General features: G+C 58.9%; 7 protein-coding genes across 7 annotated transcripts; 1 reads left to right on the top strand and 6 right to left on the bottom strand.

Moving 5' to 3' along the window:
- Window positions 1-131: 131 nt before the first annotated feature.
- Window positions 132-632, bottom strand: HETIRDRAFT_105362 (uncharacterized protein; the record flags this gene model as incomplete). Its single annotated transcript, XM_009552723.1, has 1 exon — window positions 132-632. The coding sequence occupies one exon, from the start codon at window positions 630-632 to the stop codon at window positions 132-134; it is 501 nt and encodes a 166-aa protein (XP_009551018.1).
- A 633-nt stretch (window positions 633-1,265) lies between these two features.
- Window positions 1,266-2,777, bottom strand: HETIRDRAFT_460668 (uncharacterized protein). Its single transcript, XM_009552722.1, has 4 exons — window positions 2,694-2,777; window positions 2,564-2,621; window positions 2,251-2,480; window positions 1,266-2,144 (listed from the first exon to the last, which is right to left on the bottom strand). The coding sequence occupies exon 4, from the start codon at window positions 2,115-2,117 to the stop codon at window positions 1,452-1,454; it is 666 nt and encodes a 221-aa protein (XP_009551017.1). The 5' UTR covers window positions 2,118-2,144; window positions 2,251-2,480; window positions 2,564-2,621; window positions 2,694-2,777; the 3' UTR covers window positions 1,266-1,451.
- On the bottom strand, window positions 2,332-4,205 carry HETIRDRAFT_245330 (uncharacterized protein; the record flags this gene model as incomplete). Its single annotated transcript, XM_009552721.1, has 9 exons — window positions 2,332-2,480; window positions 2,564-2,621; window positions 2,694-2,858; window positions 2,967-3,035; window positions 3,107-3,555; window positions 3,629-3,742; window positions 3,799-3,823; window positions 3,879-3,929; window positions 3,981-4,205. Coding segments are annotated over 9 exons (1,305 nt in total), but the record flags the coding sequence as incomplete, so codon positions are not given.
- A 920-nt stretch (window positions 4,206-5,125) lies between these two features.
- On the bottom strand, window positions 5,126-6,730 carry HETIRDRAFT_239579 (uncharacterized protein; the record flags this gene model as incomplete). The annotated part of the gene is made up of 7 exons (XM_009552720.1): window positions 5,126-5,313; window positions 5,389-5,871; window positions 5,951-6,065; window positions 6,149-6,234; window positions 6,332-6,369; window positions 6,439-6,526; window positions 6,622-6,730. Coding segments are annotated over 7 exons (1,107 nt in total), but the record flags the coding sequence as incomplete, so codon positions are not given.
- A 1,219-nt stretch (window positions 6,731-7,949) lies between these two features.
- Window positions 7,950-8,448, top strand: HETIRDRAFT_243856 (uncharacterized protein; the record flags this gene model as incomplete). The annotated part of the gene is made up of 3 exons (XM_009552719.1): window positions 7,950-8,197; window positions 8,256-8,317; window positions 8,405-8,448. Coding segments are annotated over 3 exons (354 nt in total), but the record flags the coding sequence as incomplete, so codon positions are not given.
- A 1,015-nt stretch (window positions 8,449-9,463) lies between these two features.
- On the bottom strand, window positions 9,464-10,284 carry HETIRDRAFT_454793 (uncharacterized protein; the record flags this gene model as incomplete). Its single annotated transcript, XM_009552718.1, has 3 exons — window positions 9,464-9,759; window positions 9,833-9,936; window positions 9,998-10,284. 3 exons carry the CDS (start codon window positions 10,282-10,284, stop codon window positions 9,464-9,466), a joined length of 687 nt encoding a protein of 228 aa, XP_009551013.1.
- A 564-nt stretch (window positions 10,285-10,848) lies between these two features.
- On the bottom strand, window positions 10,849-14,052 carry HETIRDRAFT_105366 (uncharacterized protein; the record flags this gene model as incomplete). Its single annotated transcript, XM_009552717.1, has 18 exons — window positions 10,849-10,970; window positions 11,051-11,216; window positions 11,277-11,309; window positions 11,367-11,564; window positions 11,627-11,680; window positions 11,742-11,908; window positions 11,968-12,130; window positions 12,190-12,221; window positions 12,275-12,323; window positions 12,375-12,423; window positions 12,484-12,623; window positions 12,686-12,821; window positions 12,873-12,926; window positions 12,981-13,048; window positions 13,102-13,196; window positions 13,291-13,573; window positions 13,628-13,744; window positions 13,801-14,052. 18 exons carry the CDS (start codon window positions 14,050-14,052, stop codon window positions 10,849-10,851), a joined length of 2,178 nt encoding a protein of 725 aa, XP_009551012.1.
- Window positions 14,053-15,799: the final 1,747 nt, after the last annotated feature.

Raw genomic sequence — 15,799 nt, 5'->3', positions numbered from 1 at the left:
TCATCAACGCGAAGAATTGACGCGAATACTTGCGTGAAACCTACCACCGTTTGTGTCGAGTAAGTATCTCGGGAACGGTACGCAGACGACACAATCACACCTGAAGCTTGAGGATGTGTTACTGACCCGTCTCAGGACTCCTTGAGCTTGTCTCTGAGCGTTCTGAGCACAGCTATCTGCGTCGGGCTCTCGACATGGTTTACAGCCTTCCAATCGGCCTCAGGAGGGTTCTCTCCCCTCGTAGCGTTCAACTGAAGACCTGTCACGCCGGTCCCACTCCTGCCATGCCCGTAACCGCAATGGACCAGCGTAGATTTATGTGCCGCGTCGTTAAAAAACGTGATGGCGCTCTCTAGCTGCTCGAGAGTAGGGGCGTTGAAATCGGCGACCGGGACGTGGAGGTAGCTGATCTTCGCATCCGCCAACAACTTCCTCTCGTCGTCGGTGTATGAATATTGGTTGAAGCTGATGATGCTGTCGATGCCTTTGTCTGTGAGGAACTCCACGGCGGTCGGAGTAAGGTTCTGGCTGAGGTCGAGACCGGCATAGTTTGGAGTAGAGGAACGATAGAGCTTGTGCCCGCTGGACACATACTTCGTCACTTGCTCCCACCGGTGCCATTCGCTGCTCATGGTCACTGGAAAAGGTGCAGGCTTCAACGGGTCGCATATTAGATCTAGAGCATGCAAAATAAAACACGCACCTAGGGAAGATGAAAATCGCAGGTGAAGGACAATCGATTGGCGAGAGAGACTTTTGTAGCAGTGCGGGGCCTTGGGTCCGCCGGGTGTGACGTGTGAACATCATGCATATATTCTCGCAGTCACCATCCAAGGCCAAATGGTACAGAACAGTGCCAGGAAGGCCGTGGTAACGACAGAACTTACTTGGAGATGTCTTGGAGAACGTCAAGATGGAAAAAAAGAACGCAAGGTCATCTTACTAACTACGACGCGCAAAAATGCAGTGTCCACTTGCTTGCAGCGGCCGGATGTCTGAGAATCCTGGGTCCGTGGGGAGCGAGTGTAGCAGTGAATAGATAGGTCTCTGCTTAAAGCTGACTTGAGTCCCTTGACCACCCGCTTGTGATCTGGTCGACCCGAGTCAACCACGGTTCCCAGATTTGTCGACGTTTCCCTTGCTTGTCGAGGTCTTTCCACACCCCGTTAATTCCACTCTGCTGAGAGACAGAGGAGAGCCCTCCGAGAAAGAGAGAGGGAAAACTTACTCACAAATGATAAACTTATTTCGGACGGGCCTATGATGATTTGACAGAGCGCAGATCTCCAAGGTACAGCAGCGATATAGCACAACAGAACAAAGCCGACGAGTCGACGACAATACAGCACTACAGCAACACATACGCGCGCGCAACCGAACTTCGAACTTCGAACTCCGGCCAACCGACAAAAAAGAAAGAAGGCAAGAAAGGGGAAAAAACCTATACACTCCTATACGCCCCACTCGGGCGGCAGCATCCCCTCCGGCCCACACCCCATCGGCATCCCATCGCTCTCCAAGAACGCATTCCACGCGATCCCGAACGAATCCGACGAGAACGTCGCCGCGCTCGCGGCGCCGTCCGCGTGCATGAGCTGCTGTTGCTGCTGTTGCTGTGGCGGCGGCGGTGGCGGGAGCGAGAGCGCATCGAGTCGGTAGTACGCGTCTGCGGGGAGGTGGGGCTGCTGCTGCTGAGGATGGGGATGGCGGTGCGAAGGCTGCGCGAGGGGTTGTTGTTGTCGTTGTTGTTGGGAGTACGCATGCGCGAGAGGCTCCAGCTGAGGCTGTGCGTGCAGATGCCGATGCGAATGCGACTCCAAATGCGAATGTGAATGCGAATGCGAATGCAAGTGTGAATGCGACTGCGACTGCGCCTGCGACTGCGACTGCGGCTGCGAGTGCCCAAGCACAGACTGCCCCGAATGGCGCGCATGCCCCTCCGTCGCGATCTCCGCCAGCTCGTACAGCATACCGTTCGGCGGGGGCGGTGGCGCAGCCGCTCCGGAGCCAGTGGGGCTCGCGAGCGCAGGCGCAGACGACGCGGACGGCGCGGCCTCCTGCTCGCCGCCGGCGCCGTCATACGCGTAGCGCCGCGGGGGCAGGAACGGCTCGTTCATGGCATGCAAGTGGCCGCCCGACTGCCGCTGCCGCCATCATTGTTTGATGAAAAAAAAAACACCCCAAAAAACACCCCCGTCGTCGTCACCATCGTCGCATGGCCACCACAGAAAACACGAAATGGATGCTCACGGGAACGGTACCGGGAGCCGCCCACGCCAGCGGCGAATCGGACGCCTTGACCCCGAGCGGCCGATCGTGCAGGCCCGGCGGCGACGACGACGATTCGGGCAGGCCGACGGCGGCGTTGCGCAGCGAGGCCTGCCATATCCTTGCCTTGGGCCACGCGTGCTGCAGGTCCGTGAGCACGCTCAACGTGCGCTGCAGGATCTTCTCCGCGCGCGGCGCGATCGCGGGGCACACTGAGCGCGTGTTGTAAGCGTCACGGGGGCGCGAAGGGGTCAGAACATCGCGCGAGAGTCCGAGGGAGGTGCGCGCGACTGACGCTGGGGCCACTTCCACAGGTACGACGCGAGCGAGCCGCATATATACACGCAAAAGACCTGGCATCGAGCATCCTGCGATCAGGCGCCTGACCACGCTGGAAGAGAGAGGGAGGGGGGGGCGGCGCTCACGATGATGGGCGGGAACCCGTTCGAGCGGAGCGGGAAGTACGCGTCGATCTGCTCGTACAAGACGCACACGTCCGAGAACAGCTCGCTCGCCATGTCTTCCCAGAAGTGCGCCGGCACCGCCGCCCACGTGGGGTCCTCGGACTCCTGCCAGGGCGCCTCGGAGATCTTGACCGCGGAGGCTATGAACCTGTGCCGTGGCCGCCCACGATCGCGACGGCGCGCGTCAGCTTGAGCGAAGTGCGAAGGACGGGTGAGGCGAGGACGGGAGGCTACGCACGGGAGGTAGATGCGCCGCATGACGATGTTGCTCAGCCGCAGGACCATGACGATCGCGAGGTACGCCTGCAAACAAAAACACCCCGGGACGTTCAACGCCGCACGCAACGCAAGCAAGCCGCGCGCGGCCCACGCACCAAATCAAGCGACTCCGCCCTATACCCGCGCAGATTCCGTATCGACCACCGATGCCGCTCCGGCAACCCCCGCTCCCAGTCGCTCAGCGCGCGCTTCAGGCCCGCGTACTCGCTCTCCGCGTCCCACGGCGCGACGCACTGGCTCCCGAGGTCGTCGCGCCGCGCGCGCTCCCCCGCGCGCTCGGGGAGGTCGCTCTCCCACTGGCACGCGCGCCGCGCGACCTGGCCCCAGAGGTTGTGCGCCTGTATGAGCACCGCGAACAGCGAGCGCGAGGGCGTGCCCACGAGCGCGGGCGCCGCGCGCGCGGCGGCGGTGCCCGCGAGGGCTGCGCGCACGCGCGGGGCGGTGCCGAAGGCGAAGTCTTGCTCGTCGCACGGGAGGAGGGCGCTGATGTCGCGCAGCGAGTACGGGGCGGGCGTGTTCATTGCGGATTGGAGGTTGTCTTGGCCTGCGGGTTTCGGGGCGGGCGTCAGTGCGGGGAGGGAAAGGAGGGCGAGGGCGAAGGTGAAGGTCGCGCTCACTGGCTATCATCCAGAATGTGCGTCTGGCGACTTCGGAGGCGATGACGTCCTCTGCCGAGGCGTCTGGCGGGAGGCGGTAGGTCTCCTCTCGATGCAATCGAAGAAGGCCGGCCACTGTGAGCACTCGCCGTCAGTCCGTGCGAGGGCGGCGGAGAACATGCGAGGCTTACTCCGCACGGCGATGCCCATATGCATCTAACGAATGCTACGTTGAATATACGATGATAGTTGCGACTGAACGACGACGCACGAAGCTCCGATCGCGGTCCCCGTGGCCCCACTCCGTGACACTGAGGAGAAACTGCGGACGGTCAGAAGGCGGTCCGTGGACGGCAGAGCGGGGAGCACGTACGAAACCCTGCGTCCGCTCGAGGCTGGGCCTGTACATCTCGTCCGGGACGAGGCTCGCGGCCTGCCGCATGAAGTGCTCCGTAGCGCGGACGGGGTCGCCGTAGCGCGTTGCGAGGCAGGGCGTGAAGCGGGCGGAGAGGCTGAGGATGGCGAGGAGCAGAAAGACGGATACGGACGCGCGGTCGGTGGCCAGGCGTTCGAGGAACATCGCTTTTGGGATGAAGCCTGGGGACGGGCGCGTAAGAATGCGAGATGGACGGGCGGGCGAGGAAGGAAGGAAGGAAAGGGGCACGGGCCTAGCTGGAAATAGGACTTGACGAGGACGTTGCATCCCTCGACGACTTCTTCGTAGGGCGGCAGGAGGGACCACCGGTCCCTGTCGTCGGGGGCGGCTGCGAGGGCGGTGGGCGAGCTGGGACGACAACGGTCAAGAATGAGACACGAAGGCGAGGTTGGCGCATACCCGGACTCTGTCTTCGGGACGAGGAGGAGACTTGGGGAGCGGTGTGGTGAGACGGAGCGGGGGGCGGGGGCGGAGGATCGAGCACGGCGCACCTGGAGCCAGCCTGGCGCTCGGGCCTGTCTGCGAGCTTGAGCCTTTTCCGGCGGAACTGCGCGATGAGATGAGCGTTCGGGCAGACAAAAAAGCGCGGGGCGGCACTGCGCGGGGAGCCACTCGCCTCGCGGTCGGAGGCGTCCTCGCCCCGCCTCGGGAACACGCTGCGTCCGTTCCCCTCAGCACGCGGCACAGTCTGGGATCGCGGAGCCGGGCACGCACCACTCGGCCGCGACGGCGGCGCCTGCGTCTCTGCAGCTCGCGCAGGGCGGGACGGCGTTCTCGTGGGTGCACTTGCTGCGGAGGCGGCGGCATCTGGAGGGCGTTGGAGGGCGTGTGCGGCGTGTGCGGCGTGTGTGTGCTGGGAGGGACGGACCTTTTGCAAGCGACGGAGCCCCTCTTGAGCTTGACGGGCGGGTTTGTGTCTGGGGCAGAGGCTGCTGGGCGGTGCCCGGGGCTTGTCGGAGAAGCCTGCATCAGCCAGGCTGGGCGGGAGCAACTCCACACATCACTTAAGCAGCCGCCGCAATCCGTTACACATTCCTCGCCACGTCGCTAATACACAGCTGCTACGCTACCCGCGTTCACCCAAACATCTTCTTGAACGCCTTCTTCTGCTTGTCCCGCCTCTCCTTCTTGCGCTGCCGCACCCGCTCCAGCTCCCCCGCGATCGCCGCGTCGTCCCTCGCCAGCCGGCTCGCCTCCGCGAGCGCCTCCTCCGCCTCCTCGTCCTCCTTCACAACCCCAAACGCGAGTCCGCGGCGGTACAGCGCCTTTGCTGTGTGTCGCACCGCACGCACACGGTCAGCCACCGACGGCTCTACTCGAACCACGCACGCAATAATTCACGCACCGCGATCCGCGTCGCTCAGGCTCAGTGCCAGCGCGCGCTCCGTCGCCCGGAGCGCAGTCTGCGCGTTCTCCCCGGGCGCCCCGGGCGCCTTGAGCGCCGCGAGCGCCGAGTTCAGCAGGAGCGGCGCACGCAGCGCCGCGTGGCCCTCGCGCACCTCCTCCGGCGCGTCCTCCGGCAGCACCGGGTGCACGTCGAGGTAGCGCAGCGCCTTCTGCCACTTGGCGAGCGCGCGCGCCGCGTCGCCCGCCTTCCAGAGCGCGTTGCCGACCTCGCGGAGCTCCCGCGCGATGCGCAGCGCGACCGCGGGGTCCTGCACGTCGCTGTCGTCGTCGTCGGGGTAGTCCTCGTACCGGTCGCCGTCGGGCGCCGCGCCGCTCGGCGTTAGGGAGGGGTCGTCGGGCGGGAGGACGCCGCAGTCTGTGATGGTGATCGGCGTCGTGGGCACGTCGCCCGACGCGGTGGGGTAGTTCTCGACTTCGCGGACTATAGCGCGCGCGGTCAGATCGCGTTGACGGGACCGCCGTCCGAAAGACGTTCACGGGGGAGGACGAACGCGACGCACCGATCGACTTGCCGCGGATGACCTCGCCGAAGACGACGTGCTTCCCGTCGAGGTGCGGCGTCGGCACGCACGTGATGAAGAACTGCGAGCCGTTCGTGTCCTTCCCCGCGTTCGCCTGCGCGCGCCCCGTTTCGTTCCGCTCAGCACACCAGACTTCGTGCGCGCGGGCGAGACGCCGTGGGGAAGGGGGGGACGCACCATGGAGAGCAGGAACGGCTTCTCGTGCTTAACGGGGAACGCCTCGTCCGCGAACTTCTCGCCGTAGATCGACTCGCCGCCCGTGCCTGCGCGTCGTACCCGCCGATCCCCCACCATCCGCACCACCACCATCCGCACCACCATCATCAGCATCAGCATCAGCGGCAGAAACGCGCTACGCACCGTTCCCAGCCGTGAAATCGCCGCCCTGGATCATGAACCTGCCGCAGCGCGCGCGCGTCAGCTACTGGATCCTCGGGCCCCCCCCGCGCGGATGGATGGGCACGCACTTTTTGATCACGCGGTGGAACCCGGAGCCCTTGAACCACAGCGGCTTCCCCGCCGCGCCCGTGCCCTTCTCGCCCGTGCACAGCGCGCCTGCCGCACGCACACACACCAACCCAAAAAAACAAACAAGCATCAGCGCCGACCGACCGAGCAAGAAAGTGGGAAACACAGAAGTAACGACGCACGGAAGTTCTCCGCCGTCTTCGGCACGAGGTCGCTGTAGAGCGAAAAGACGACGCGTCCGAGCGGGCGGTCGCCGATCGCGATGTCGAAGTATGTCATCGGGCGTTCTTGCTTTCCCTGCTGCTGCTGCTGCTGCTTTTCCTGCTCTTGCGTCGCGGCCATCGTGCGGTATCGTTCGCTCGTTCAACGACAGCTGATAGATATCGGAAGCCCAGAGAACGCGCGCGCGCGTGTGTGTGTGTAGGGTGGTTTGTGCGGTCGACACTCGGCGCGGTCGGACGCTCAGATGTAGGGCCGCGGGAGAGGCCATTATGTAAGATTGCTCGAAGGTGCTGGAATGTGGGCTCGGGCTCGCGGTTCGTTCTCGCGCTGTGCCGCTGCGGCGTCCGACCCCGAGCGATCGATAAAGAGACGTCGGTCGAATGTTTTGGAACGCGCGAGACACTCGATGCAGCAGATCTCTGCGGCGAGCGGGTGAGCGCGGCGGCGCGCACGCACGGCTCTAGTCCTCTGCCCCCCGGAGACTCTGGCGCGAGGGTCATATATAGCGTGCACCAAGTCGGGCAAGCCCTTTGGGAGTGGAGAAGGGCGCAGATGCAGCTGATGTCTCGGCACAGTACTTCCCTTCAGATGTCATGGTCCCATCTGAACGAAAATGGCTCATGGGGGCAGTGGGCGACGCCCAGGCTCAGCGCTCAGCGAGCAGAGCACGTCTCCTCTGGGCACGGTTCTGATTTGCATGCTGCGGATGGAACGTGGGTTCTGGAAAATCAACAAAGGCAGATGGGGACGATGGCAAGCAGCCGGGTGGAACGGGAGAGGGTGTCGGGGGTCTGCGTGATATCACCTTCCCACGTTTCCCCGCATTTTAGTGCCTTCACATGACGTACTACGCACTGCAGACTCGCGCACGCACTTGAGCAGAACAACAAACCGGCACGAACAACGGCCACGCGCATGCAACGACCTCACCGTCGCCCGAACGCCAGTGGAGGGGACAGAACAAGAACCGCGGGCCAGAGCGCGTGACGAGATGGTTACAGAGCTCTGGCTTGGGCCACGCCTCGAGCCTTCCAGTCCGAGTGGGGGAGAACATCGATCACGCGAGCCGCTCGAGGTCGTAGGGGTCACGCCCCCCACATTCGACATATAAACCTCCACCGCCCGCTCCCCATCTCCCCACCCTCCCCACCGCTTCCCTTTTCTCTTCGCGCAGCACATCCACCAACCCATCTCCAGCCCCATCTCCCCAACCGCCCTCGAACCCGCATTTATCGCATCTTGGCCTTGCCTTGCCCGACCCCCCTATTCGAGAGAAAGTCGCCCCAGCATGACCCGCACAGAACGCGCCGTGTCGCCCCGCGCGCTCCTCAAGGACCGCTCCGAGGCCCGCAACGGCCTCGACACCGGCCTCCGCAAGGGCGGCGCGGGCGCGCACAACTGGGGCGCGCTCAACGACGAGGCGCGCTTCGAGCGCGAGGGCGCCGACGACGAGGAATCGGAGCCCCGCGACGGGGAAGGTGCGTTCGCCCCCACCACGCACTCGACGTGCGCTCACCGCTCGTCCGTGCTCCTTCCGTCTGCCGGCAGGCGCGCGCGGCAGAGACAAGAAGAACGCCGAGCGCCGCACGAGCAGCGTCACGGAGGAGGACCGCGAGAATGCCCTCAAGGTCCGCAAGAATGCCCTCAAGGACGGCGGTGCGTTCTTCCTCGCGATGTCCTCGAGGCATCGATCTCTGATAAGTAGCCGTCTGGTTTACATGTGTTGTCTGTGCCGTCGTGTAGTTGTCGACCTTGCGGCCATCGCCCGCTCGTCTGTCGCCGTCTCCTCGTCGCCCCCGCGGTCTGTGCCCATCGCCTCGGGCGCCAGCGTAAGCGCCCCGCCTTCTCCCTGTATACGATACTCTCGGTTCTCACAGCATACAATCATCGCAGACGGGGACTGTCTCCCCCCAGTAACTTATTCCATATCGCATTCCACCATCCATCAAGTTCCCGACCTGGCGTTCAATCTCTCCCTCTCAAATGCAAATGCTCATTGCTCTCCACGTCTCCGCAAAGAAAGCTGAAGCCGATCCTGCTATCGCTCGGCATCTGTACCCCGATCCACGACCCCCTAACCCAATCCATCGTCATCCCCGTGTAATCACGAACGCGCGTCGCGTCGCGTCTTGTCGATGGCGGAAGTGTTCACCTGGACTTGATTGCCGGCATGCATGCAGGCACAGCCGAGGCAGAAGCCGCGAGCGCAGGCGGAGAGGGGGTGTAATTGTAGTTCGTTGTACTCACGCGTGTTGTTGTTCGCTGCGCAAATTATTGTCTTGCGATCATTGGGCCTCTATGCTGCATTGTAAAATCTGGATGTGGGATCTGGATGATTCAAGATCTAGCCGGTGCGACCAGGCGTGCGCATTACACGGCGTTGTTTATTATCGAAGATGCAACTGCAAGCCTCACTCCTGCCAGTTCGTCCGTCAGGTCGTGTAAAGTGTGCAATACACCATTGAACAATCGTGTCCATTCCCATCGGTACAAAGTACAGACACGCGTAGAATGTGGATCAACAGTGTGATATCAAGCTGAGCCCAGCGGGCTGTAAACAGTATCCCCCCTCCGTATAATATCTCGCCTTCCTAAATGTGTTTCTGCCTGTGCCATCCGCGCCCCTCCATAGCGCGAACGACCTCATCGATCTGTTCATCCCGTCAAAAGACGAGCACGGGCGCGGTGCGCACGCTTCGAAGGACGGCGCTGCGTGTCGACGAAGCCGATGTATGTGCACGCTCCATGCGCGCGAGACTGACTGAGTTCGGCGGGACTGCGGGCCCCGGATCCTCTCATGATCTAACGGCGCCCCGGTGCGGCGTGTGGCATCATCTGGGCGTGCGCGGGCCTGGGGCCGTGCGAGGGCACGTCGCCGTCGCCGCCATTCAGATGATATCTGAGATCGCGTTGCCTGCGTGCTCCGGCACCCGAGAACGGCGACGGCGCGCGGCGCGGGTTGATATCGAGGCATGGAACGCGTACAAGGTCCATCTGCCTGGGATCCCCGGCGCCGCGCGCGGGAGCGCCGCGCCCCGCGTGGTATCGCGCGACTACGTTTGGATCTCGAGAGCGGGTGGCGACGTTCGAAAAGCCGTCTGCACTGGAGAGGGACGGCGGGGCATGTCAGCGCGGCGCAGATGGACACTTGGAACCGACGTACCTCGATACCGTCTCGTGGCACAGCGCGCGACGAACGGCCCTGGCTGGCGACGCTCTCGGGCGCTACTTGTACCGGCGCCGTGGCTGCGCGCCTGATGAAGGCAGAGACATCTCTATGTATGCAGCGTCCGGCCTTCAGACACACGCATCGAAGAGATAAGATGCCTAGCGCACGCATCGCCCGGTAAGCCGCCGCGCCGACCGAAGAACGGAGGAACAGCAAGAGTGTGCGTACCGTCGGAGCAGCGCACGCCGCTGTGGCCGCTTCCTCGCTCCCTCGTGCGCCGCCAGCTCCGTAATTGGGCTGTATCAATTCCCGTGATGGGTGCCTCTGCTCGGGTGTTGTCCTGCTGGAGGACGGGTGCGGGGCAGGGCGCATTGGGAGCCTGTCTGCGGATTCGGGATGAACTCGTGAGCGGTGTGGCCGGCGGCGGCCACGTCGGGACGGTTTTCAGGTCCATCGAGGACCATAGGAGCGATAGAGTCGAAGGTGAGTGTAGCTGTGTGTGTGCAGTGGATAGATGGGGTGAATGGGTGGTGGAGAGATTGAGCTGCGCTGTCCTCCTTTTATGCGCTGGAGTGTGGCTGTCACATATGGCGAGTCTATTGTCGCTGACACATGAATGGTGCATTGTGCGCCGCCAAAGCGTTCGCCGGGTGGGCTTTAGCCACCCAAGAGAGGGTGGACAATCACTGTGGCTTGGTGTCAATGCGCCTTCGGCGGACAAAAAGAAATGGGGCACAGACCTGTGATGAAGTCCACCACCTGGAACGGGTTTCATTGTGCCACGAACGTTGCCAATGCGATCGCGGTTAAAGAATGGAATACCTAGTCTCAATTTAGATGGATCCAGTCCCCCCAGGTGTCCAGTGCGTTGTGCCTATGGCCCCGCAGATAAATTGAGTGAACGGTTTTCTTACACAACATGCCACCTTTGCGAACAGATTCGCAGCGAAGCATATGACCCGAAAGGCACGGCTATGGACGATGCATGAGACCCATAGGCTATATGTATAAGTATAAATCACGGGGCGATAAAATACATTAGGAAACGCTGTTTAGCGAGTGGCGACACCGGGTCTGCGGTCTGTGTCAGATGGGAGTCCGAAGAGGGGGAGCGCAAGAGGGCAGGAGCAAATGCGGACGCTGAGAGTGGGAGGTGGAGTAGGAGTGGTCAGATTTTGAATTAGCCTAGGTTCGACTGATTGTTAGATTCGAAGGCTCACCGAGGCGTGCAGCACGGGACGGGCGAAGGTCGGCAGCGAAAGGATCAGAAGGCATAACGGGAACGGAAGGCGCTGTCGATGACTTGGATAAGGCGTTATCAAGGTTGGGTGGCGGAGGTTCGTGGGCAGAAAGGAAGTGTAGCAGCGCGGTGACGGATATCCACACCTATCAAATGGCCAAAAGATGTGAAACCATGTGCTATACGGGGTACGATTGTGAGCTCACGTTAACGGACACCGCGGGGAGCACGTCGAGAATCTGTTCGAGGAGTCAGCTGGATGCTCGGTGAACTCATAGCAAGAATGATATACGCACCTCGAATGCTTCATCCCGGTTTGTCGCCGCCGTGCAGCGTGGATGCAACGCCGGTGGAATAACAGGTTCAGGGAGAGACTCAAGGAGGGCGAGTAAGGTGTTGGCAACAGCATGTGCGAGTTCGGTGGGCAGAGATGTGCTGTCCTTCGTCTCACTTCCAGCTGGTCTTTCAGGGAACTCGGCATTAGTGTCAAGGCACTGGATATAGTCAGATGCATATGTCAACTATATCACTGAAATCTCATTATTGGAAGACGCACTTCGCGTATAGAAGCCATGAGGTCCTGATCCCCTGGAACCAGAAAGACCTCATTCTGGGGCCCAAAAGATGGTTAACTCGATAGTGAGCTCAAATCACGAGGGGAAAATATTTACTATTGTCTCGATATCGTGACTCATTAGCCAATTCACGAGCCGCATGATCTCGCGAGGGGCGCTGAGTACCTGCGAGGCCGGAAGAAGATCTGCAGGACTCTGAAGTGTACGGATCGGTCCCGGAAGGCGTGTGAGCATGGATAGTGCGGTGGCAAAACAAGTTGGCTCTAGAGGAACCAAAATAAATGAATAAAGGCTACTCCGGATATTTGAATGAATATTATACCATACTGTCCGTGTAACGAAACGAAGTGGTCCTTCCCGAGTAGCGTGTGCAAGATTGAGATGCTCTGCAGGTGTTCTGCGCGGATGTTAAGCTGGAACGCGGTTGTGCGGGTGACATGCACTGTGAACGTGATTTCAATTTGTTCGGACGGGAGAAGGAAGCCCTACGACGCATCAATGACAGTCAGTTATTTGGTTCGAAAGAGTGCATGCGAAGGCGCACTGTCATTGGCTCAATTCGAAGCCAACCGGGATCTGCAAGCATTGTGGTTAGAAGATGAAGGTGAGAATATGAACAAAAGACAAACGCGTCGGCCGGGAAGGCTCCCGGGAGTAAAACCGGAATGCGCTCGGGATCTATGAGCAGTGAATGTTATGAAGACCACGAATGGGGACGACGTTCCTTACCTTGCTTGTGTTTTGAAGACTCAGTGTCCGAGTAACCGCACGATCGTAGCTAAACAGTGTTGTCATTTACATCGGTGTGGAGAACTTGAGATGAGAAGATTGCACATACGAAACGGTGCCGAAGTCGACTGAGGAATCAGCTAGCTTCATTGACGGAACTTCAGAGAGGTCTTCGAGATCAAGATTTGCAACGGATGTAAACAGTTCGTTGGCGGTGGAGTCTAACTCCAGACAATCGACAAAGGGCATCTATCGTATGAAAGAGAATTATAGAGAACACAAAATGCATAGAAATGTACACATATGCATACCTCGACTTCAAAATCCGCGGAAACGGGCTTGTGATCGCTCATCGTGATCTGCGGATGGCTGGTATACGAAGTTTGTTCGACAGTGGTGAACGAAGAGGACATGTAAAGGATACGGTCCGTCCATGCTGGCTTGCGTCTAGTTAGGGTTGAGCACAAACATTATGGCCCTTTCACGAAAGGAGCCAACTTCATATCGTATCCGAGGCCGTCAGTCATCAAGCTAGCGTTAAATCGGTATGTTCTGAGAGCGGTATTAAGTGAGATGTGGAGGACAGTATGGCCGAGGGGTTCTTACGGAGCGAAATGGATGGGATGTTCGGTAAAGCCATTAAAGGCTTTCTTTGTACGCATCGACTGGCTGAGCTGTCGCAGGCGTGGTTCTAGCTCTGTCAGGAATAATGGACAATTTGACATACCTGGTCAAACGATGCCATGGTAGAAATTGCACTGGGTTCAGAGACAAGTGTTGTTCTGACATCCTCATCAGGAAGATTGATTCGATAATTGAGGTCTGTCAAGACTAGATGAGTTACAAATTCTTCGTGCGAAGGCCATTGTCACGTCACTGACCTCCCTGAGTGTTACTCCATATTGTTAACATCAACGAGAAAGAGATCGAAGTGCGCTCACCATCCAAATCAGAACGTCAGAATGATACACGCTGAGCGCGCCGACTCCATTCTGCGTAGGAGAGACGTACTGTGGGGTTAATGGGAAGCTTAGGCGGCGCGAGAGGTCGTGAAAGTCTGCATTCCGCCTGTCCAGCATTTCTTCAAATGCTGCTAGATGAGAATTGACAAACGTTAGAGCTGTGGGTAGAGGAGAGGGCGAGTCCACGGTCGGTGGAGGGTGATAAGTCAGGCGGACGGATACTGCGCCCTTGTTACCCTGAAAACGGAATCACAATGAAGATCGAGTGAATGACGAGGAGTCGAGGAGTACCATGAGGCCCATGATGCCAGCTCCAACGATGCTAGACTTGATATCCGAGAAGTGACCAGGAAGATTCTTCTTGACAAGGATGATGATGAGCATGCCAACTAGCTGCTTGGAGGCCAGCTGACTTCGGATGTTCGTTCAGAACCCTTATCAATGAAGAAATGACTGGAAGTGACCTTTTCATACAGCTCTCCTTTCTCTCCGAGAGCCGCAGTCAAAGCCATCGTCCATGCCTCCTCGCGGGCCGTCTTCGTAGAGTAGAGCAAAGCCTCTGTAGACAAGTCGAGTTCCTGGAATGCGAAGACGAATAAATCTGGGTCTGGAAAATTATCTGCTGATTGGAGAGGATTTGTGGTTGACTGGGGTGCATTAGATTTGCCGTTGGATTCTACGACATCCACATGAGATATTCCGATTTGCAAGAACATGGTTTGCGAAATGACTTGCCGAAGTGCAAAGGTTCCTTGCCGATCTCACCAAGCGACAGGGGTGACACCTCTTTTAGTGGAGGAATCAACTTCTCCCATTCTCCTTTCCCAGAGCCATTCGGAGTAGACCCTGTATGTCCTCCAACCCAGGCCGAAAGGTCTTGAGAAGGAAACTTTCCGTTCACGTTGAAAGTCCCTATTCGTATCCTGTTTCCATCTTGAATTGAAGCTGCAAGCGCAGTTAAATGAAGCCTCCTTTACCTGAGCCTTGCCCTGTCAGAGCTCTTCGCTGTCGCCCGTGCCCTTATGTGAAACCATTCATCACGGATGATAGCAAAATCAGCGATATCATTGCCCGGCATGCCTGCGCTTCCATGAGATAGGCGAGCATGTAAGGATAGGCTGACTTGACGGAGATCTCGCGGAGGCATTACTGTGCGAAACCAAAACGAGTGAGTCCATGAACGGATTAAGGTCATGGAGAGACACTTGCCGGATAGCCAAGAAGACGGGTGAAGATAATACGGCCTCAGCCACGCGTATGTTGCCAAGTCAGGGCTGTTCGTGTCTGTCGTTCAAGTAAGGGAGGGACAATTCATAGATGGAATATGAATTACGAGCTAGCTGTATCATCTTTCGGCATTCAGACAGAACGTTGGATAGAGTCTTTCTATCTTCAGTGATGAACGTGAGGGCTTTCGCCTGTGCCTGGTAGACATCGAGAGAAATTCGGATATCTTCCGGTCAAAAACACAAATCAGAGTTACTATATTTTAGACAGATAACCCACTCAAATTCATCTCAACACGAACCAGGTTGCTGAAATGCCGCGGGATCTCCGCTTGGACTTGCATCAAAGATATTCGATGTGCCCGGTTGGGATACACCCAAGGAGAAGTCGCCAAGGATAGGATATATACCTTGAAGACTGAGTGTTTCACGAGACTCTGGTTCATCGATTGCAAATATCAATATGCTGCGTCTCCCGTTCATCATCTATGTTCGACGATTGAACAGGAAGTCACGGCTTACCTGCCCTCCTCGCTGTCCGCCGCCTCATTACGATGAGACGCGACGACCAATACCGCTTGGGACAGCTCCGATGCGCCCACGGGCTGCGAAGTTTTCTTTCTATCGATATCTCCGGGGCTTAGTGCGTCCTCTTTGAGTGCTGAATCGAAAGGGATACAGATTCCTGAAAGGACAACCTTCGGGAGCTCCGAGGGCCTCAAGAGAGAGCGTAACCGATCTATCATGCCCTTACGACAATTGTCGAGAGACTAACGGGGCTTGAAGCGTCTCTTCGTTTAGTGATTGGTTGCGGATTCCGCGACTGCTGATGACGCTGAAGAGAGCAATGAGCAAGAGTGTGCACCAAGCGCAAATTAGCCGCTGCGGCGATTACCGATGACGGCCTCTTGTGCTCTCGCGCTCGACGACAATGCACATCCACCACTGTTTCTTCAATCGACGGCCTAGTGCCCCCGGATATTTCCCGGTTCATTCCCTATTCTAAGCTACGTACCATGCCATCTCAGAGAACGAGAAACGCACTGTGCCCTACATCTGCAAACTATTCAAAGCAACTCGGCGCGTCAATTGGTTTCGCTTCGCCAGGACATATCGTTACAATACCAGGCTGTTGTCCATAGCGCGGGGAAATGTGCAGTGAAGAGTCCATGTGGCCAAATACGGTTATGGGAAGGACTCCAGGAGAACCTGACTTGATCACCTGGCTCTTCCCAAG

Source organism: Heterobasidion irregulare, assembly GCF_000320585.1.
Source record: "Heterobasidion irregulare TC 32-1 unplaced genomic scaffold scaffold_10, whole genome shotgun sequence".
NCBI lineage: Eukaryota > Fungi > Basidiomycota > Agaricomycetes > Russulales > Bondarzewiaceae > Heterobasidion > Heterobasidion irregulare.
This window is presented reverse-complemented; position numbering and strand designations above follow the sequence as displayed.